Below are 12,883 nucleotides of genomic sequence, written 5' to 3'. Positions count from 1 at the left end.
GCTCTATAATGGAAATGTGAGGTTCCTGTTGTCTTAGGGTTCAGGAAGACAACGGATAGTTATTGTTATTGTCACATTATTTGGTGATAGGGTTAACTTTGGAAAGTCCCTTTGTTAGGTTTGTGGTATAATACCCAGCATCTTGTATATAGCTGTGCTACCGGTTGCTTCTGTTCTCCCTGGTCTAGGCTTTTGGGAGAGACAACATATCAAAGACAGCCTATGTATTAAAAAGGCTCAGTCTGTGTTTTAAGAAGTTCTACACATATGATCAATTTTTCCTTCTCATATTAATTAAATAGTGGTTTATATATTTACACTTTAATGGGATTATACATAAACACCACTCTCACCACCAAAAGACTGTGTCCCATCCACACCCCCCCACACACACCCCCCTCCGCCGCACCGGGAAGCCCAATGAGGAGGATTCTTAAGAGTTACAAGGAAAAGATTACATTGAGAGAAATAATGACTGAGGCTTTCCATAGTAGCTAAAAAACCACCAACCAACCAACCAACCAACAAACAAAAAACAACTATTGTCAGATTAGAAAAAGCTAATAGATTTAAAGTGAGGTGTGAAAATTATGTATCACCACCTCTAACCAATTCCAGAACACCAAAGCTCAAGAGAAGACAATGTAAAACCATCAAGTGCAAAGAGCAAATTATGTACAGGGAATTGCCATTAGACAGACAATTGACCTTTCAGTAGCAAACAGAATCCTAATAATAAAAATACTAAGAATAATAATACAAAATCTTGAATGGCATCATAAAATTTACTAGCAATATAGACTCAGAATGAAATAAATGATTTTTCTTTTTTTAAAATTTTTTATTTAAGAAAGGATTAATGAACAAAAACAAAAACATAAGGTAGGAGGGGTACAACTCCACACAATTCCCACCACCCAATCTCCATAACCCACCCCCTCCCCTGATAGCTTTCCCATTCTCTAGCCCTCTGGGAGCATGGACCCAGGGTCATTGTGGGTTGCAGAAGGTAGAAGGTCTGGCTTCTGTAATTGCTTCTCCTCTGAACATGGGCATTGACTGGTCGGTCCATACTCCCAGTCTGCCTCTCTCTTTCCCTAGTAAGGTGTGTCTCTGGGGAAGCAGAGCTCCAGGACACATTTGGTGGGGTCTTCAATCCTGGGAAGCCTGACCAGCATCCTGGTGGCATCTGGAACCTGGTGATTGAAAAGAGAGTTAACATATGAAGTCAAACAATTTGTTGAGCAATCATGAATCCCAAGCTTGGAATAGTGGAGAGGAAGTGTTAGGGGGACACTCACTGCAAACTCTAGTGTACTTCTGCTTTCAGGTATATATTTTGCAGTAGTTTATGGATACATGTGCACGTAAGCTCTCTCTCACAGAAACTGGTGTATATCTAGGTTATGGGACTTTGTTAGAAAGTGAACTACCTGAGATGAAATTAGAGTGTACTATGAAAGGAAAGGTCTCACCCGAGTAATGAAGCTGAAGGGTTGTCATTCCACACGTGAAGTCTCTGGACACAGTCTGAGGTGAAGCATGTTGAGGTGGCAATCGTTGCGTTGGTTAGGTTGTGATCGGCAGATGCAATATTATTTGGTTTGGATTGGGAGATGCATACGGGAAAGTGGGCCCTATCCAAGGGTTCCAGGACTGGGGGAAGTAGGGGCTCTATAGTGGAGATGTGAGGTTCCTGCTGTCTTAGGGTTCAAAAAGACAATCGATAGTTAATGTTATCATCACATTATTTGTTAATTGGGTTAACTTTGAAAAGTCCCTTTGTTATGGTTTGCTGTACAGTATCCAGTATCTTGTATATAGCTGTGCTATTGGTTGCTTCTAATCTACTTGGTCTAGGCTTTTGAGAGAGTCCGCATATCAAATACATAGCCTATATATTAAAAAGATTCAGTTTGTCTTTTGAGAAACTTTGAGACATACAGTTGATTTTCCCCCTCTCATATTAATTAACTACTGATTTATATGTCTACATTTTGCTAGGAGTGTACATAAACACCATTCCCACCACCAAAAGACTGTGACCCATCCCTCCCGCCCACTCCCACCCCTCACTGGCCCAGGAAGCTGCATGTCTACCCCTCACCACTGGGTTTTTACTTTGGTGCCCTACTTACAATTTGATCAGGTCCTGCTTTTAGTTTCCCTTTCAGATCTTCTTAGTCAGCTTCTGTTGATGAGTGGGATCATCCCATACTCATCTTTATCTTTCTGACTTAGTTTACTTAACATAATTCCTTCTAGCTCTGTCCAAGATGATTTTTCAATAATCACAACAATCCACAAATACTTTCAGATAAATGAGAACTGAAAAATCTTCACTAAAAGACATGGAAAGAGTATGTTTCAAGGAGACCAAGAAGGTGGAAGTTCTGGTAAAAAGGAAAAGAAAAAGTAGCAAATGTATGAATATATTTAGTATAATATTAATTTAAATGCAATAATTATAACTTCCAACTTGGAAAAAAATATGTCCAGAATCCTAAACTTAATAGATATCAGAAGATAAACATCATTTTTTAAAAATGTCTGGAAAAAAGGATCTTCTTTGAAATGTATCATTAAGCTACTTAATTTTACAAAATGATAGCAGAAACTCTTCAATGCACTGTGAATGCAGTTTCTCACCGAAGCTACATATATGGTTCACGAACATAGCCTCGGTCCACTAAGATCCAGCAAGCTATGTTTGTATTCGGTTGCCTATGATTTTCACATGTTCTAACCCCACATGTTCTCTCCCTCTTTTTCTTTATTACTAGGTTGGAGGCATAAGCTGTCTGTCACACTTAGTGGAAGCAGTGTCACCCTAGGGAGCATACTGCTTCTCCTGGGGGGAACCACAGGGAAAACGGGGGCATTACTAATTGCCAAGTAAGTGCTGGTGGGTGGGCCAGGTAGTGATGGCAGGTCACAGTCTGAGGCTCAGTGAAACTGGCTTCTCAAGCTGCTGCCTTTACGTTTACGTGGAGAGACTAACTGAATATTATATGTACTATGTGCTTTTGTGTTACATCTGACTTTCTTTAACTTCTTGCTTCCTACGTGGAAAACAGAAATAATGTCTGTTTCCACCACCATCCCTAAGTCCAGCTACAGAAAGCATTAGTAAATGATGATATGAAAATGCAGATCTAGACATTAAAGCATAAAAAACTGACAGTAGGGGGTCGGGCTGTAGCGCAGCGGGTTAAGCGCAGGTGGCGCAAAGCACAAGGACCGGCGTAAGGATCCCGGTTCGAACCCCGGCTCCCCACCTGCAGGGGAGTCGCTTCACAGGCGGTGAAGCAGGTCTGCAGGTGTCTGTCTTTCTCTCCTCCTCTCTGTCTTCCCCTCCTCTCTCCATTTCTCTCTGTCCTATCCAACAACGACGACAACAACAATAATAACTACAACAATAAAACAAGGGCAACAAAAGGGAATAAATAAAATAAAAAAAAAAAAAACTGACAGTAAAGCAAATAAGATCTATCTTGTCCAGTCCATCTACTTACACAGATTTGAGCGTGTTTGTTTTTATTTGTATAATTGACTATTGTCAGATTTCTCATAAGGCACTCAAGCAGTATCTGTAGTAGTACAGGATGTGTGTTAGAACAGCTTGAGTTAAGAATAATTTAGCAGAGGTAGTCACTAAGTACCTAAGTGTGCTAGCTCCCTCCTTCAGTCTTGAGTTTCTGAGTTTCCTTACCCTATTCTTTGGATAGGCTTAAGGCTTAGTGTTTTTTCTTTGCATATTTCACTGCATTGTTAAATTCTGTGTTTCAGCAGTGTGAATTGAAAAAGTCACTTTATAAGCAGATAGCAGCACACGCAATGTTCTTTTCCATGATGTATGCGTGCGTGCATGCGTGCGCGTGTGCACACACACACACACACACACACACACACACACACACGGAGAGAGATGCTATTTCTTTCTCATTTTAGCATTGTGTGTAACCAGTGTGAACTTAAGAGTCTTATTGCCCTGTTTACAGTGGAACACTGAACCCAGGCGTGACCTACACAAAATTAATTGATGCAGACGTGAATGTTGGCAATATTGCAAGTGTTGAGTTCATTTGGAGGGATCATTCCTTTGGACATTCTCAAGATAAGTTGGGAGCAAAAATAGTGACAGATAAATCTGGAAAATATGGACACAAGTAAGTAATGTTCTTTCCAACAGCTTATATTCTACAAGTGGGGCTTAAAACTTACTTATAATTGGAAATTTGCAACTGATATGAAAATTTAGACACCTTGAAATTTCCCATTCGAGGAAAGAAAAATTATGTGAGAAATCAATAGGATATTTACAAATATCAGCTTTACAAAATAGTAACAGTCATTAAATTATAAACTCTACCCATATTCCCCCACCCCTTCACCTTTCATTCATATTAATATCTGTTTTCCCTCCTTAAATTTTTCAGATCCACCTTCTGTGGTCAAGACACGGTAGGGCCTACAATTACCCAGATCCTGGAGCCATGCTAATCCATATGTAGACGTGATGGATTTATTTAATGAAAGCAACAAAAATCACAATCTCCTTCCAGATGGTATATGAGCCAAACTTGGTCCTTGTAAATAAGATGGCAAAGTTCAGTTGCATTCTGGTATAGAATTTTTTTTTTAAATCTCTGATGTACTTTAGTATGTGCCTTTTAAGAAAAGGCTGATCCTATTTTTAAGTGTGTTATAACACAATACTGTGATCTACGATATCTTGATGTCATGGCAATATGGAGCTGTGTTGGAATGCCCCTGGATAAGAGAAGGTGGTACTAAACTGTGGTGACATAAACATAACAGGTGGAATTAAGACTTGGTTGTGTATTTGGAGGACATTTAGAGTACTTCCGGGTAGAAAAATCATTGTTCTAAAATGATTTAAGAAGTATTTATTGTGTTGTGCAATCTTGCCTTGACACATTTTTGGCTATGGTTTATAATATAAGTATATCATAACCCCATGGGTTGATGCTTCTGATAATAATGAAAACTAGTGAGAATGCATGATAGCATTGCCAAGATGTTCCTCAGTCCTCAAGATGTGTATGAAGGGAGAGGGACTTTGGAAAGTTCCTATGATGTGTGCATCTTTTGGTGGCTGATCCTAAGAATCACCAGCCCCTTCTAGAAGTCTGCTTTCCCAGGAGAAATTATTCATCACCTTGGGGTCTTGGAGTTCACTTCTGTATTTAGCCTGAAGGTAATATTTCATTGGTAAAGCACTTGGCCAGCCCACTCTAGTTTAAATAACAAGACTGTATTATTTAAATGTGTAGGCTCTGTATTTTATTTGGCTTCCACTTCTAACTTATTTGTTCTTGTCCAGTGAAAATGAAGGACAACTATTTTATTTGCTCTGTTTCCTATCACTGGGTTCAGTGTTTAACCCCACAGCACTGAGCTGAAGATATTGTTGAAAAGAAATGACACAGAGACTCTGCAGACAGTTTCTCTTGATTCTTTTTAGTATCTTGCTGACAATGAACCTTAGAAGGAAGCCCATGAATGTGCATGGACTCACACTGTGGCAGAAACCAGAGGATAAAGTCTAGTCAGTCTTTTCTGTTGGAGGAAAAATGGAAAGAGCACAAGGAAGGTGGGGAGGAGAGAGAACATACCCAGATGAATGGTTTGCATTCCTGCTGGGCATATTGCCCTATGCCTAGACTGTGCATCTCCATGGAGTACCCCAACCCTCCTGTGTCCTTTTGCATGATCCCCACACCACTCATCAGCCTGTATTTGCCAATCTGGTGGCAACATTAACACCATGGCTCTAGAGGAGAAGTCGTTCTTTAACAAAAGCTGGTCTGAGCCCACATTGTTCTCTGCTCTCCCAGTCTGCTTTCTCTTACTCACCCCCCATTTTTATTTTTATTTAAAATGTTTTATTGTTATTATTTATTTACTGGCTATAGACAACCAGAAATCAAGAGGGGAGGGGTGATAGGAAGGGAGAGAGACAGAGAGATAACTGCAACACTGCTTCACCACTGCAGGTGGGACTGGGAGCTTGAACCTGGGTCCTTGCACATTATAACATGTGTGCTCCAATTTGTAATAGCCAAAACCTGGAAGCAACCCAGGTGTCCAACAACAGATGAGTGGCTGAGCAAGTTGTGGTGTCTGTACACAATGGAATACTACTCAGCTATGAAAAATGGTGACTTCACTGTTTTCAGCCGATCTTGGATGGACCTTGAAAAATTCATGTTAAGGGAGTCCGGCAGAAGCACAGCGGGTTAAGCGCACATGGCACAAAGTGCAAGGACTGGCATAAGGATCCCGGTTCGAGCCCCCAGCTCCCCACCTGAAGGGGAGTCTCTTCACAGGCGATGAAGCAGGTGTGCAGGTGTCTTTCACTCCCCTTCTCTGTCTTCCTCTCCTCTCTCCATTTCTCTCTATCCTATCCAACAATGACAATAACAATAATAACTACAACAATAAAACAACTAGGGAAACAAAAGGAAATAAATAAATAAATATTAAAAAAAATAAAAATTAATGTTAAGTGAAATAAGTCAGAAACAGAAGGATGAATATGGGATGATCTCACTCTCAGGCAGAAGTTGAAAAACAAGATTGGAAGAGAAAACACAAGTAGAACCTGAACTGGAATTGGTGTATTGCACCAAAGTAAAAGACTCTGGGGTGGGTGAGTGGGGGGGAGAATACAGGTCCAAAAAGGATGACAGAGGACCTAGTGGGGGTTGTAGTGTTACATGAAAAACTGGGAATGTTATGCATGTACAAACTATTGTATTTACTGTTGAGTGTAAAACATTAATTCCCCAATACATTAATTAAAAAAATAAAAAGTGTGCTCAACCAGGTGTACCAATTCTGTGCCCCCATTTGTTAATATACTTTATTTATTTTACTTTAATTAGAGAGAAAGAAACACAGAGACATATGGAGGGAAAGTTGGAGAGAGAGAGAGAGAGAGAGAGAGAGGGAGAGCAGAGAACTATTCAGTTCTGGCTTATGGTGGTTCTGAGCACTGAACTTGGAACTACTGTGCCTCAGGCATAGAAGTCATTTTCATAATTATTATGCTGTCTCCCCAGCCCCTTGCTTACTTTTTTTTTCTTTGGCAATTTTATTTTTCGTTGATGGAGATTCACCACTCTGGGATGATCTTTTTCAGAAAGAGAGAGGGCGAGACATTACAACACTAAAGTTTACCCTAATGCTCTGGGATCTGGATGGAGCTCCAGTATGGGCCTCACACCTGTCAAAGAAGTCACCTTGTCAGGTGTGCTGTCTTACAGAGCTGACTCACCATGTCTTCCTTGGGGAAGGGGTGGGAGGGGAGGAGTCACATCAACCACCATCCCACTTCCTTTCATATCCAGCTAAAGTTGCTTGATGATTCAATTCAGCGATAACTCCTGCCAGTGCCCTAAACTCCATGGTTTTTGTTGTTGTTGTTGTTGTTGTTTGTTTGTTTTTATTTTGATTTTTGCAACCTTCTAAGGAAATCCTGCCCCTGAATATACCTAGTGTTCTTCTTTTCTAGGCCAGTGCCTGGACTGAGTGCTATCCACAGCCTCATCACAGAGAAGACTGATGTAACTATGAGCTAGTCACCAGTGCTCTCTTTAAATTAAACCTTATTTTTTCATTTGTTTGTACACTGTCTACCATAAACTCCTTACTTACTTTCTACATCAAACTCTAAGTTCACCCTAACCCCACTATTAGCATCTGACCTCCAAATAACTAACAACAATATTTCCAAGGGTTTTCAATGAGCAGAATCAATGAGATATTTTACCCCCATACTCCCATCTTCCAGTAGAATTCAACACTGCTGTCAACTCCTGATTTCTCTTTTAAAAAAAATAATAAAATAATTTCTTTTTGTTTTTACTGTGGAATTTTTTCAGATATTCACAGTTGCAGAAAAAAATGGTTAAATATAAAACCTGTGTACTTTTTGCCCAGGTAAATATTTTTCAAATTTTGCTTTTCTGGTTTTTTCCTGGAGTATTTCAAATCAAATCTTAGTCATGCCACTTCTTCTTTCATTCATACTTGAGTATGTTTCTCTAAACAACAAATTACTAAAAATAACTATAATAACCACCTTATAAAATTTGGTCTTTTTAAATGAACTTAACTGAAAAAAATATGGTATTTTCATATCATCTTATATTCAGGCTACTTGAAAATTTCCCAGATTGCCTGAAAACCATCGTCTAACAGTTTTCTTAAAATTGGAACCAAGCCCTAGTGGGGTTGTATTGTTATATGAAAAACTGAGAGATGTCACACATGTGCAAACTATTGTATTTACTGTCGAATGTAAAACATTCCCTAATAAAGAAATTTAAAAAAATTAGAACCAAGCAAGATCTAGATGTTACCTTCGATGAACTTGTCCAAAAGTTTTATCTTCTATTAAAATTCTTCTGCCTCCTCCTCTTCTTTCTCCTCCTCCTCCTATACCAATTGTTAGATAATTAGGTCCCTCGATCTCTAAAATCTATTATATTTAAGTGAGAAAATCCTTTAGGTATGGCCTAGTACATTTCTCTGCCCTATGTATTTCTAGTAAAGTGGTGTTTAGATTAAGGGATTTGGTGAGATTCAGCTCCCTCTCTTCCAGGCAATGGAGTGGATCTAGTTCCATGGCAACCTGCAGGGATGGACAACTTTTGCACCTTACTTCCATCTCTTGAGTTAACTGTGAGACTTAACATGTAACTTATTGAAATACACTTAGTATGTGTTAGAACATTAAAACTGAGGCGATTACACCAATTAGAGATGAAAGCCAAATACAATATCTGGTGACTTAGGAGTCTTGCTGCTAAATGCCAGGTGAGTTACCAAAAGGTCCAGTGAGAAAGTTTTCAAGAGCCTATGTTCTGGCTGGCTGGAGGAAAGGAACAGATACCATAAAAATACAGTTTTGAAAGAGGTCTTAAACTCTGTACTCTGCCTAGGGTGGAATTAAGTGAGAAGTAAACACTCCTGCAAGAGCAATGAAAAGTCAGATGTTTGGTTTTGTGACTATTTCCCCCAGCTCCTCTGTGCAGAGTGAATAATAGCAATAACCTTGCTTAAATAGAGCCCCGGGTTTTGTTGACTCTGCAACTTCAGAACAAGACTGGGAACAGACAGATAATTTATGCCAAGTTGTTGTTTCCCAGACTTCTAAAACCCAGGCTTGTGTTAGGTAAACATAAAAATCTCATGTCCCTCCTGGGGGTTTTACTTCTCCGCTTGGGAAAATTAATCTTTTCTCATATACCCGCTGGTCAAAAAAGATCTTGTAAATCTCTACTTCCTATAGATTGTGAGGGGGAAAAAAAAAAGATAGGTCTGCTTTGTGTTGTGTGTGTTATATTTTTCCCCAAATACATACTTATAATGCCAGATGGGCTTCTTTATTTTACCCATACCTCTCTAAGAGATTTGCTCTAAATGATTTAATTCTAACACTCAGGGGAGTGGAGCCGGTACTAAATTTCATTACAATATGAGAGGATGAATGTGTGTCAAAGAATTTAGACAAATATTTCCTTCCTTATAAAGCCAATTTTCTAATCATAGTTTACAAACATATAGCTTTTACATAATCATACATTTTTCCCCTTATTTTTTCATAGCCCCTTTTTTCTGCCACTAGGACTATAGTTGGAGCTTGGTGCTTGTCTAGCTTCACTACTCTCTTAAACAATTTTTTCCCTTTTATTTTTTAATTTTTATTTATTTTTTTTAAATTTATTTATTCCCTTTTGTTGCCCTTGTTGTTTTATTGTTGTAGTTATTATTGTTGTTGTCATTGTTGGATAGGACAGAGAGAAATGGAGAGAGTAGGGGAAGACAGAGAGGAGGAGAGAAAGACAGACAGCTGCAGACCTGCTTCACCACCTGTGAAGCGATTCCCCTGCACACGGGGAGCCGGGGTTCGAACCGGGATCCTTATGCCGGTCCTTGTGCTTTGTGTCACCTGCGCTTAACCCGCTGCGCTACAGCCCGACTCCCTCCCTTTTATTTTATAGCAGTGAGAGACTGCAGAGAAAGAGAGAAGAAGACGTTGATGATGATGAGAGTAAGAGAGAGAGAGAGAGAGAGAGGGAGGGAGAGAAGAAAGACTGTCAGCACTGCGCCACTTCTTGCGAAGCTTCCCATTTGCAGATGGGGACCAGAGGCCGGAACCAGGTCCTCACACATGGTAATGTGAGTGCTCTATGGGGTAAGCCACCTCAGTCTTTTTTTCCTTCATTATTTGCAAACATCTGTGGACTCATCATTAGTCCACATGGCAGGCATCCTGTAATGTGGTGAAGTTAGATAAGAAACAAGAGAGTATGTCTTCTCTTGAGGTATACACATCACCGAAGAGAAACAGGAAGAAGATCCTTGATTTATACACAGTATGTACTAACATCGAAAACTTGTGACAAAAACAGACATATGGGTAAGAGAGACACAGAAGAGAATCTTTGCTTGACTACCCTTATTGGACTCCCAAGGAGTTAACAGCATAAAGAAAAAGCTGTGGGTTTTCATTTCTGAATTCTGTAGTAAACCACATAAATTGTTTTTTAAAAATATTTATTTATTTATTCCCTTTTGTTGCCTTTGTTTTATTGTTGTAGTTATTAATGTTGTTGTTGTTGTCGTTGTTGGATAAAACAGAAAGAAATGGAGAGAGGAGGGGAAGACAGAGAGAGAGAGAGAAAGATAGACACCTGCAGACCTGCTTCACCACCTGTGAAGCAACTCCCCTGCAAGTGGGGAGCCAGGCCTTGAACCGGGATCCTAACACCTGTCCTTGCACTTTGTGTCACCTGCGCTTAACCCGCTGCGCTACCGCCCGACTCCCTCATAAATTATTTTTAAGTGATCCTATTTTTAAATTCAGCATACTCTGTTTTCTAGTAGCTTTTCTAGTGGCCTTTCAGGAATTAAACTGACTTTATTATTTTATTATTTTTTGTATACACATATGCATCTATCCATCAAGGATCTATTGAATGTCACCTGTGACCAGAAGAGTAATAATCTTCTCTTGGGTCCCAGACAAGAAGTAAAGATCATGCCCAATAGATTTAGGAGGTGGTACACCAGAACATGATTAACTCACTTAGATTGTTCTGGTCTTTCACATAATCTAAGGGTCCTAACTGAGTCAATCACAGAGCAATGTCCATTGATCAGGAAGACAGATGCAATTACCAAGCTTTGATCCATCATTTAGGAATAATCACAGAAGACCCAACACAATAACTCAAAGCCCGAAATTGGTGAATGTGGAGGAGGAGAATGCCTCTGGAAAGGAAAAAGTATTTTTTCCCCATGCTCAGCTCAAGGAGCATGTCAGTGATGTTTGTGAGCTTCCTTTCATTTTTCTGAGAAAATCCTCTCTAGCTCCTTGTTTAGATGAGGTCTCTATTCAATTCATTATACCACATGCATGTGCGATAAAAAAAAGGAAGTGTTAAGTGATTCCCTCCTGGTTTAAAAATTAAAAGGAATGCTTACTTATAACTTTAGGAAGGCAGAATGGAATTAAAATTTTCTTCTCACAACAAAACATTTTGAAGTCAATAAATCAGAATCAGACCTTTTACAGGATGAAGGGGACTTTCATAGGTCACCACATCAATATCTAAAGTCCAGATGTTTTGACTAATTTTGCTTAGTACTGAGAAATAGCATTTACAGCATTTTTATTTCCTTTTTATTTTAACATGCCATTTACTTCTCTGAATCTTCAGGGGGAAAAAATGCAACATCTTCTCTGCCTTATTTACAAGAGCACTTGAAAAGGCCCTTAGATTTTTCAAGACCAGAAACTTTAATTTCAATGGCTGCTACAAAGAAAGAGAAGTGTCTAAAACACTCAACTTAGATGGGAAAAAGTGCAATAGACAAGATAGGGACCCATACTGGTTGGTACCAACAACACAGATGACCACCCCCCCCCCAAATCTCATCAACAGAAGTTGATTTTATTTTGAACTGTCAGAACTTAAAATTTAACATGATGACTAGAAGCATGGCATTTTGAACAAGGAACTAGGAAGACTGGCCCTGATTCTAGTCTCATTGAGTAAGGTAGGCTTGGGAAAATAATTTCTCCTCATTGAAACTCAGTGAGCCTGTTTGTGAAAGGGAGATAATGTCTGTGATTTCTGAGGTTACTTACTAGTTCTTTTGGATAACTGGGTGCGGATAAGTGTGTGTGACCTGGGTGAACAGATGAAGAGATGGTCAACTGTCAGTTGATCAGTAAAAAACAGAAACAAAAAACAAAGTGTGGATTTTTTTCTGTGATCAGAATTCTTTCTAGCCATATACAGTTCTGATTTGAAATTTATATATATTTATGATGTTTACCGGCTGCTCCTAACATGTTCAGGTTTTCCTAAAATGTAATTTGTCCTTTTGCTGTGCCAGTTCTTATTGACTAGAGTTTAAGGGGTTTATAAAGGTGCCCTCTAGCGGAAGAATGAGCACATTGTATCAATCAGTTTATAATCCACGAACCATTATAGAGCACTGCATGCTTTTCCTTACTTTATTGAGAGACAAACTAACCAGAGCAGTGCTCTCTCACTCACTTATGCAGCATCAAAACTGAACCCAAGGTCTTAAGCTTACAAGGCAAGTACTCTTTTGCTGAGTCGCATACCGGATTCCCTCTATAAGCTTTTTTATTATTATTATTTATTCTTTTTCATTTTTACTAATAATTTAGCAATTTCAGACCCACACCTGATACATGTTCTGTGCTCCCCTCTCACTCGTAACCCCCACAGTTCTCACATGTTGTGTCTGTTGCTTTAAACAAATCAAATGGAATTCTGAATTCCCAAGAGCTTCTCACTTTAGGTAAAACAAT

General features: G+C 39.2%; 2 protein-coding genes across 2 annotated transcripts in view; both read left to right on the top strand.

Moving 5' to 3' along the window:
* Window positions 1–6,748, top strand: part of PNLIPRP3 (pancreatic lipase related protein 3) — a 30,633-nt gene extending 23,885 nt beyond the window's left edge. Inside the window, exons 9-11 of the mRNA XM_007518453.2 lie at window positions 2,784–2,895; window positions 4,002–4,169; window positions 4,440–6,748. Coding sequence (XP_007518515.2) covers window positions 2,784–2,895; window positions 4,002–4,169; window positions 4,440–4,503 — 344 coding nt within the window. The 3' untranslated portion in view covers window positions 4,504–6,748. The remainder of the gene's footprint in view (window positions 1–2,783; window positions 2,896–4,001; window positions 4,170–4,439) is intronic.
* Window positions 6,749–10,134: 3,386 nt separating this feature from the next.
* Window positions 10,135–12,883, top strand: part of LOC103109394 (pancreatic triacylglycerol lipase) — an 87,399-nt gene continuing 84,650 nt past the window's right edge. Inside the window, exon 1 of the mRNA XM_060170952.1 lies at window positions 10,135–10,228. The gene's annotated coding sequence lies outside the window, so the exon portion shown is untranslated. The remainder of the gene's footprint in view (window positions 10,229–12,883) is intronic.

This window comes from Erinaceus europaeus, chromosome 14, assembly GCF_950295315.1.
Source record: "Erinaceus europaeus chromosome 14, mEriEur2.1, whole genome shotgun sequence".
In the NCBI taxonomy this organism is placed as follows: Eukaryota; Metazoa; Chordata; class Mammalia; order Eulipotyphla; family Erinaceidae; genus Erinaceus; species Erinaceus europaeus.
This window is presented reverse-complemented; position numbering and strand designations above follow the sequence as displayed.